The sequence below is a fragment of the Suricata suricatta genome, chromosome 7, assembly GCF_006229205.1.
Source record: "Suricata suricatta isolate VVHF042 chromosome 7, meerkat_22Aug2017_6uvM2_HiC, whole genome shotgun sequence".
Taxonomy (NCBI): Eukaryota; Metazoa; Chordata; class Mammalia; order Carnivora; family Herpestidae; genus Suricata; species Suricata suricatta.
The window spans coordinates 111,644,997-111,655,789 of record NC_043706.1 but is presented as its reverse complement, the minus strand read 5'-3'; the positions used below and the strand labels follow the sequence as shown (position 1 = coordinate 111,655,789).

The window sequence follows — 10,793 nt, the reverse complement described above, 5'->3', positions numbered from 1 at the left end:
AAAAAAAAACAGTTTATATCTCTGTAGTTTTCTTCTGTGGAGTCAAACAGGTCATACTTAGTCATGATATTCCAATAATCTCCAACCCAATGTGACCGATTAGAATGACTCTCATTAACATCAAAAATGCCCTTATTTGCTGCTCTTAATGGACATAGGTGAGCCCTAAACCTATTTGACCTGTGTCACATTTGACACTAAAAAATATTTCTTTTTTTTTTTTAACAGTCTTTCAGTTTTTAAAGCACTCATTTGGTTTATCTTCTCTCTTTTAAGCTGCTAACCTATAAAACCAAAAACTAAAAAATGAAAACCAAGAAACAACTATTCTCAGACAGTGGATGCCAGGAAGCACAGTACTGTGATTTCTGAAAGAAGAAAAGCAATGAGGCAGTGTATGAAGGAAGTTTCTAGGCTGCAACCCATAAAGAACCCAAATAAAGCCCTGCACTACAGCTGGGTTGAAAAATAGAGTTTGGAGAACTTGAGACAGACTTTATTGGGCCAACAAAAAGTCGCTCAGTTGTTTATGTATCTGACTCTTGATTTCAGTTCAGGTCAGGATCTCATGGTTCACAAGATGGAGTCCCACATGGTGCCCTGCACTAACAGTGCAGATCCTGTTTGGAATTCTCTCCCCCTCTCTCTTTTCCCCTTCCCCATATGCACAGTCTCAAAAAATAAACTTAAAAAATAAATTTTAGGGGCACCTGGGTGGCTCAGTCAGTTAAGCATCTGACTTCAGCTCAAGTCATGATCTCATGGTTCATATGTTCAAGCCCCATGTAGGACTCTGTGCTGACAGTTCAGAGACTGGAGCCTGCTTCAGATTCCATGTCTCCCTCTCTCTTTGCCCCTTCCCTGCTACGCTCTGTCTCTCTCACTCAAAAATAGATTTAAAAAACTTAAAAAAAATTAAAAATGAGAAAGTCACATACAGAAAGAATTCCAGAAATCTGCACAAGGGTCCCCTTGAGTCTTTGGCTGAGTACTCATCTGTGTGTATGCATGGGATAAAATTCTATGTGGCTGAGGAAACAAACAAACAAACAAACAACCCAAAACCAATGGAAAGCCATGAGCTGAAAAAATTCATAAGGCTCACATAAAGCTTGAAATTCGCATCTCCAACAGCCATAGTGGAAATACACAGTAATGCACCAGGTAGTGTTCTCAATGCACTTAACCCCTTAGTAGTGATGCTAAATGATCCCCGGGTTAAAGGGTGCTCTAGACTCTCCCTAAAACCAAAACAACAACAGCACAACAACAATGAAACCCCAAAACACTTAAAAGAATCAAAAAGATCCAAGTGAGTAATTAACCTGTTTGCCAAGATAAAGATCAATACTCTTTAAAAGAATACAACAAAAACCAATAAGCAAAAATGAAAAATGTACATCTGGCATCCAAATAAAAATGATCAGGCATGGAGAGAAGCAACAAAATATGATTCAAAACTAGGAGAAAAGTCAACTTTTAAGAATAGTATTGAATTAAAAGAAATGGTAGAATTAGCTGACAATCACATTGCAAAAACTAATATTTATATTATACATATTCTCAAGAATAAATAGAAACATGAAAATAAGGAGGAGAGAAATGAAACATATAAAAAGAGTCAACTGGAAATTTTAAAGATGAAAAATTTTAAATGAAAAAATATAACCAACTGGATTAAGAATAGATTAGACACTAGGAAAACAGTCAATAAATTTAGATACTTCATAATAGAAACTATCAAAAATAAAGAATATAAAAAAATAAGAATGAAAGAACAAGCAGAATCTCAGTCAACTATGGAAAAATATCAAGTGGACCAACATATACATGAGTTCTAGGAGGAGACAATGGGAGTAAAGGAGAGAAAAATCGTTGAAGATATAGTGGCTGGAAAATTTCCAAATTTAATAAAAATTCTGGTCCACAAATCTAACAGGTCCAACTTGCCACATGAGAAATAAGTAAGAAAAACACAAAAAGATACCATTATCAAATTGCTGGAAACTAGGACTTAGGATTTTATATCTAAAAAAAATCATTGAAAAACAAAGGAAAAATACAGTTTATAAACATACAAAATTGAAAGAATCATTGTCAGCAGACCTGAAACACCAGCAATAATAATAGTCATAATTAGGGATATAGTTAATGGAGAACTAACATGACATGAAACAGAACTTGGCTATACACAAGGGAATGTGGAGCACTGGAATTGACACATGTATAAAAAGACAGAAAAGCAGTATTTTTGCCTTTTAAAAAGAAAACGGACTATTTATTTATTATTTTTAAGGGTTTTTTTATGTTTATTTATTTTTTAGCGAACACAAGCAGGGAAGGGGTAGAGAGAGAGGAAAAGAGGATCTAAAGTAGGCTCTGTGCTACAGGTTGGCTGCAGCCAGCCGATTGTGGGGCTTAAACTCATGAACTGTGAGATCATCTCCTGAGCTAAAGTTTAATGTTCAACCAACTGAGCCACCAGGTGCCCCCATAACTATTTAAATCCAAACCATAATGGGGCACCTGGGTGGCTTAGTTGGTTGAGCGCTCGACTTTGGCTCAGGTCATGATCTCATGGTTTGTGGGTTCTAGCCCCATGTTAGGCTCAATGCTGACAGCTCAGAGCCTGGAGCCTGCTTCAGATTCTGTGTCTCTCCCTTTCTCTGCCCCTTCCCCATTCTCTCTCTCTCCCACTCTCTCGAAACTAAAATAAACATAAAAAAATTTTTAAATCATAAGATTATATTGTAAGATACATAATATATAGAAGATATATGACAACAATAACATAAAGGACAAGAAAAGAAGTAACAAAAGGTTTATTCTTGTATTGTTTCTATGTTAAATATAAAGTATATATTATTTTAAGATATATTATGAAAAGACATTAAGATATATTACCTGAGAGAACTGTAAGAAAAAATAGACAAATCATAAGTACAGTTAACACCCTCAGGTAATGATAGAATATGCACACATAAAAATCATTAAGGATAACTGACTTTTATAGATTTCACCCAATAATACCAGAATATAAGTTGTTTGCAAGTACATTAATCAAAATACATAATACAAATCTCCATAAATTCAAAGGACTGAAATAAATCACATTATGCTCTGAGACCAATACAGAACTAAACTAGATGCCAATAACAGAAAAATATCTTGAAACCCCCAAATGTATGATTATAAAACATATTTCTAAATAATCAGTGAATAAAAATAAGTAGTAAAATAAATAATAATATTTTAAGGGTGAAAATTTAAACAATACATCAAAATGTGTGGGATGGAACTAAATTAGTGCCTAGAAGGAATTTAATATATTTATTGAATATATATTGAAGCTACCAAAATGTAACTAGAATAAATTCTAATTTAAAATAAAATGATTATATTAGTAAAGAAGAGAGATCTCAAGTCAATAAGAGTCACGGAAAACAAGATAAAACTAAACTCGAAGTAAACAAAAGGAAGAAGTGTTTATTTTGTACAGTGTATTTTGTTCATTTTGTAAATTATCAAATTTATTGGTTAAAGTTGCTCATATTATTTCATTTTCTTTTAGTGTATGCAGGATCTTAATGATGTCCCTTCCTTTATTCTTATCTTTGATTATTTCTTTATTTTGATTTTTTTCTTGATCAGTCTTCTTAGAGTATCATCAACTTTATTAATAATTGTAAAGAACCAGTTTTTGGCTTCATTGACTTTTCTCTATTTTTAGTTTCTATTTCATTGATTATGCAAACTCCTTCAGAAACTATGAGAAATAAATACTTCCCAATATATTTCATGAGAGTAGCAGTACCCCTATCACAAAACTAGACAATAACACTATAGGAAAAAACAAAGAATAAACTAATATTCTTTATGAGCAGACCCAGAGATCATTAGCAAAATGCTAACAAACATAATCTAAAATAATTTAAAGTAGATAATCCCTTGTGATCAAGCAGGATTTATCTGAGGATTGTAAAGTTGGATCAACATGTGAAAATCAATTAATATGATTTACCACATTAGCAGCTGAAAATGAAAAATTATATAATCATCTCCATAGATGCAGAAAATGCATTTGACAAATGTGGACATATATTCTTGATAAAAGTTCTTAATAATCTAGGAATATGAGGAACATGTTTAAACTGATAAAAAGTATTTGTAAATCAAATACATTATTAACAGTATTCCTAACTGTAAAAGACTGAGTCCTTTGTCCTTGACCTAAGGAATAAAAGAGGGATATTTGCTCCCATCACCGCAAGTCGACATTTTACTGTGATTGGTAAAGAAAATGAGTTACATGGTTTGGAAGAGAAGAAGTAAAACTCAATTTGCAGATAGTATGATTGTCTACATAGAAAATCCTAGTGAAGCCACCAAAACATAGCTAGAATAAACCTAGCAAGGTGTCAATATAAAGAATTAATGTAGGGGTACATAGCTGGCTCGGTCGATAGAGCATGGAACACTTGATTGCGGGGTTGTGAGTTCAAGCCCCAAGTTGGGCATAGAGGCTACTCCAAAATATATAGTCTATTAAAAAAATAGAAACTTATTGTGTAAAAACAATTGCATTTTTCTATTCTGGCAACAATTGGGAATGGAAATGAAATAAAGAATAGAATTTGTGTGAAAAATATAAAACACAATGATAAATTTAATAAAGCGTGTAAAATGCTTGCACACCCAAAACTATAAAACACGGTTGAGAAAAAACTATAATGACAAGTAAATAAAGAATTATGTCATACTCATGTACTGGAAGATCCAATGTTCTTAAAATATCAATTTCCCCCAAACTGACATGTAGATTCAATATAATCCCAATCAAATTCTAGAAGGTTTTGGTAAAGAAGTTGAGAGGTTGATTTAAAAATTTACATGGAAATGCAAAGGATCTAACATACCTTAAAAGGTATTAGAACTGAAAAATAGCTGGAGAGTTTAAACTTCCCAATTTCATGCTCTGCTAGAAAGCCTCAATGATCAAGACAGTATGGTGTCAGTAAAAGGACAGATAGACTAATGAAACAGAATAGAGTTCAGAAATGTCTGTGCACATATATTGCCAGTTTATTTTGACAAAGGGACCAAAGTAATTCAATGCAGAAGAATAATATTTTCAGAAATGATGTTGGAAAAATTGGATATCCATTAAAAGGTGAACTTTGACCCTTACTGCAAACAATATAGAAAAATTAATATTGAAAATGCAATGTGGACCTAAATGTAAAATTCACAACTATAAAACTTCTTGAGGAAGACATAGAAGACGTGTCTTTAGATCTTGACTTAGGCCAAGGTGTATTTCATAGAAAATAAAAAGCATGACCCGTGAAAGAAAAGGATAATAAACTAGTCTTTATAAAAATCAGATGAAGATACTGCATCAGAAGTAAAATACAAGCTATATACTGGGAGAAAATGGTTACAGAACATAAGTATATTAAAGGACTGGTATCTAGAATACATAAAGAACTCTTACAACACATTACTGAGAAAATTAACAACCTCAGATAGAGAAGTTTTGTACAGACACTTTACCCAAGAAGATATACAAATGGTGAATAAATAAATAAGATTATTTCCAATATCACTGTACATTAAAAAAAAGGCAAAGATATAGGTAAACAGTCAACTGAATGCTTAAAATTAAAGAGTGAGAATCCCAAACAGTGGTAAGAATGTGAAGTATTGTTGGGATGAAAAATGAAGACATAGGTCTACATCTTTGCCTTTGACTTATACACTAAAGTTCATAGCAAATTATTTATAATAGGCCCACACTGGAAATAATCCAAAAACCCATTAAATAGTAAATAAATAAAAAAGTCATTGCACATAATCCAATGTAAAACTATGAAACAACAATAACAAAATACTGATATACAACAGTGAGGATGTATCACAGAAGCCTTATACTGCATAAAGGAAGCTGGGCCAAGAATAATTCCTCCAAACAAATAAGCAAACAAAACCCAAACAACAACATGCAGTATTACTCGATTTCTCTGAATTTGTGGAGCAGACATTACTATAGTGATAAAAGAACCGGTAGTTTCCTAGTGTGACCGAGGGGGCGGGGGGAGGGGAGCCAACTACAAAAAGCATCAGCGGTGGTTTACAACTGTATACAACTGTAATCACTGGTCAGAAGGCATTACTTTTTGAGTGACTTGCTTTTTATTTAATAAATACCTCACAAAACACTGGAAAAAAATCTGTCTGGACTCCCCACATTTCCTACTTGAATCTGAGTCACCTAAAGTCCCTCTAGCAGTTAATAATACTCTCATTTAATCTACTACAAAGCAACACCCAGGACTCATTCTTAAGACTTCTATCTTATCCTCCAAAACTATGAGTTTACCAAGCCACACAGCAGTAAGAATTCTGTAACACAGTCTACTCCCTGTATCTTCATGGAGCCTCATTGGCTGGGTGCAAGCTTCTGTCATCTCTCACCAATATTTCCGTAACAGCTCTATTCATTACCTTCAACTCCGAAGCTGGATAGATTTTTTGAAATGTAAATCTAGTCATGCCACTTTCTAAGGTATACCCATGGGAAAAATGAGGACTTTTTCAAGCTAAAGATTGTCATTATGATTCCCCCGAATCCTTTTAAATGCTTCCTGAAAATTGAAACCTAGTCCTAATTTAGGGACAATTCCTTTATATTTTTGGCAAATTTCTTTAATTAGTTCCTGATTTCCTTGTATTTTGCAGGTAATATTTCAACGTATCTAGGTAGAAAGTTATTGCTGTTTCTGGTTTTAAGTTTTCCCTTTTTTGTAGATATAATGAATAAAGATACATATATGGGTACTTACTTCATCATATTTCCCAGAACTAAAATAAAATGTAAGATACTGATCAGTATCTGCAATCATTCTATGCTGATAGTTCTATATTGCTTTATAAGGTAATACTGGCTTTGTAAATGCCCAACTATAAAGCTTGAACAAAATAAAAAAATTTTTTTTGAAATATTACCAGAGAAAATAAAGCAATGAACTCACCTTACAACCAGTGGTGATGCTGTGACCCCAGGAATTAGGTGCACATTGAGAACATCTTTCTCCAATGGTATTGGGAGGGCAAATGCACTGCCCAGTCTTTGGGTCACAATTATTACCCAGATGGGGACAATCACAAGCTTCACAAGTGAAAGGGAAAAAATAGTAAAACAGTAAAAATTTGATAGAGAGTGCTGAGTTTATTTCTGTTGTTGCATTTTCCATATTATGGTTAAGGATCCTTGAAAGTGAAAACTGAACTCATTCATCTTTTATATCACAGTAACATGTTTTTTACAGTGATGATCAATAAATTTATGTTGTATTTCACTTAATAATTTCAAAAAATAGTTTTAGGTTTTCAACTACGCTTAAAGAAAGAAACAAGTGGTATATCAGATTCTATGATCATTGTATCTAGATGCTATAAAGTTTAAAATTTTATTTCTATTGGTATTTCAAGTTCAAAACTACATTTTCTATGCTGTCTAGATTAATATTTCCTTCATGTTGATGACTCTGATTTAAGATAAAAACCAATAATTAACAGGCTTCTTAAATTCAGTATATCATGTATATAGTTATAATATAGGCCATTCCAGTTTTGCAAAGATTACAAATAGCTGACTTATGTAACTGTGTGTGCATGTGTGCATTTGCATGTGTGTATGAAGGTATTTTTGAGTTTTATTTACACCTGCTTTATTCTTTTCAATAGATTTTTCATTTTCTTAGCTATGATATGACATACAAAGAATGCAAATACCTCTACCCACTACATTTTCTCAAAGAATACAAAAATGAGATTTGGAAAAGAAAAAAAAAAGATTTCAGAAGAGATTCAAAGTCATCTAAGATGAGGAATGGCCACTGCTGATTAGCTACAGTTGACTCAGCACTGAGTACATTTCAGAGCAGCGTTTCCAGCTGAAGAGTAAGCAAGGGAGGAAACACCACCAAATCCTCAGATTCAAACAGAAGACTCAGGTTATAAGAAACCTTTTAATTGGTTAGATGATGAGGAAATCTTTCAAGGAAATATATTTAGAATATGTGATTAAGTTCAGATTTTCAGGGATCACAATTATCATTGCTTACAGCATACCAGCGGTGACAACTGTTTATAATACTTGACATCAATGTCAAATAAATGTTAGCTGTTGTGTTTGTTATTATTACTGTTGTTGATAATTTGAAGTCAAAGGATTTATTTTATACATACTTTTACTAAGAAGAAAAACAGTTTATATTATGTTCAAATTTATGTTTTAAAAAATGTCTTGGGACAGTTCAAATTGTTACTTGCAAATAGAAATTCTCTAAGCAGTTCTTCAGTTGAACCCTAAAACTGAGTAGGGAGAAGACCTGAATAATTAGCTAGTTTCCTGCTCAAACGGAATATTTACCACAGTTCAGAATACTAATAAAGACTTCTAATAATAATAATAACAATGATAAACACTTGCATGGTGTTTCGTGTCAGCAAGTACTCTAAATATTTTATAGCCATTAGCTCAACTAATTCTTATAAAACTCAGTAAGATAGATATCATTCTTAAGTTAATAGATAAATTTTGCAGAGAGACAGCAAGACCAGGTCACACAGTCAAGGTCACATAACTAGTTACCCATGGAGCCACTAAACTGATCCAAGTTATTTGGTGAAATCATACCTTCAACCATAATGCTATCCTGCCTGTTTGGGACTAGTTTTTGTCTTGTTTCTCTGGATTTGAATGCTACTAAGTTTGCATTTCTAATGTTATCACCATCTCATACTTCTAAATAATGTTCTTTGTCTTATTTATAATTTCTGGTAGTGCATATATTTGAATGTATAGTACCATTTCATTAATTCACATTAAGTAAACTGGTAGTAAGAGTTGGATTTAAAGAACAGCATATTTTAAAATACAGCTTTGTAAGTTTTAGTGTACTTAGATGATGACTCAAAGATCACATACGCATTCTTAGAAGATCTACAATGATAACATTCAGAATAACAGAATGTCTTATCTTTATGATAAAAAGTGTATATTGAAATTCGTTGAGAATATCTACAAGGTGCTCATTTTAAAAATAATTTGAAATATTACCCCTTCCACTACTTATATAAATTTGCAACAATAGTCAATAATAAAGGCTTAAAGCCTTATCACATATTTATCATGGTACTGAGAGTAAAAGTGTTAAATCAGTGAATTTAATACGCAAAGGTGATACTCAACCTAGTAAATGTTGGAATAAGTGTCAGTTCCAAATTAGTAGCATGTAAATCAAGGCAATGGTCAATCTTCATTTTCATTTGTAGTATGCTAATTCTTATTTTATTAATTCATGATTCTTATTTTATTAATTCAAGATTATGAGAATACTGCTTGAGAGAAATCATGGCTAGAAGCCTTCCCATATTTCCCCGAGAACTAGCAAATACCTAGTGCTAATCTGTTTCTTTCTAGGAACATCATAGTTTTCAAGGCACATGAAAGTAGATAAAAAGATTTTTTTTTGTACCAGGAAAAGTTATTAACTTCTCTGATCCTTGCACTAGTTTTGTAATAGAAAAAGAGAAAGTTGAACTGTATTAACTTGGGAGTGAAGTTTAAGCTTAGAGAACACTGGCAAAAGAAAAATTGAACATTTGACTTTCAAGCTACAGTAGCCCTTGAGTGAGTGACTGGCTGACTGGCGGTCACAGACAGGAAGGGATATGGCAGAACTGCGATCTGTTGATGGATTTTGTACGGAGTATTTGCAAGCAGTTATTTATAGTGCAGTGTTTCACACTGCAATGTACTCCATTTGTTAGTTTATTTAAAATAAGTGCACTTTATCTATTCAGTTAAATATTTTGGATCATATATTTGTTGTCAAGATGCCCTTCCTTCAAATCTCTGGGAACTCAGAAGAATGAACTCCTACAGTTGCAAAAATGCTAAAACCATAGAATGAATGCACAGGGCTTAATCTTATTTACAGACCTGTGCAGCCTCCTTCTTGGAAGTTGAAATAGCCGTGAGCACAGCGGTCACATTTCTTGCCTGTGACTCCAGGCTGGCACCAACACTGCCCACTCTCTTCACAGTCGAATGACTTAGATCCAAAGGAATTACAGTTGCAAGGAACACACCCCCTTCCGGATTGCAGGCCAAAGGTTTCAGGCTGACATAGAAAAGGAAAGAGAAATATTAAATTTAAATCAATTAATTCATTATGAAACAAGATGCCCAATACCAAAAGAGGAGGCAGGAAAGAGAAATCAATGGGTTATCAAGGTTCTTTACTGCTGTTATGACAATGAGGTTGTAATTTAATCTAATGGACCTTTCCTACAATGTCCAAAATGAAGAGTTCAAGTCCTTTAAAATTTTATCAAAATTAATGGTAGAACTAGGGCATGATCCTTTTGTCTGTTATATTTTCACCAGTCTTTTCCTGTACTTCCTAAGATTTTAACAGCAATGTGGAACTAAGCTATGGGTGCTACTTATATTTTAATTTAAAAATTTACATGCTTCATTCCTAATAATCTGAATTGATTACTTTTAGATCTTATGAACTCCTTTTATTTATTAAAAATGTTTTCAATATTATTGACCAGATGCCTACAGTTAAAATAAATGTTTTTCCTATCCATAGAACTCCCTTATGACCCAGCAATAGCACTGCTAGGGATTTACCCAAGGGATACAGAAGTGCTGATGCATAGGAGCACATGTACCCCAATGTTCATAGCAGCAATGTCAACAATAGCCAAAACATGGA

At 33.0% G+C, this 10,793-nt stretch overlaps 1 protein-coding gene across 1 annotated transcript in view; it reads right to left on the bottom strand.

The window, feature by feature from the left end:
• The window catches only part of LAMA2 (laminin subunit alpha 2), a 600,504-nt gene that overhangs the window by 212,088 nt on the left and 377,623 nt on the right, over positions 1–10,793 (bottom strand). Inside the window, exons 21-22 of the mRNA XM_029943224.1 lie at positions 10,010–10,190; positions 7,032–7,168 (exon numbers count right to left, since the gene is read on the bottom strand). Of these exons, the coding sequence (XP_029799084.1) occupies positions 7,032–7,168; positions 10,010–10,190 (318 nt within the window). The remainder of the gene's footprint in view (positions 1–7,031; positions 7,169–10,009; positions 10,191–10,793) is intronic.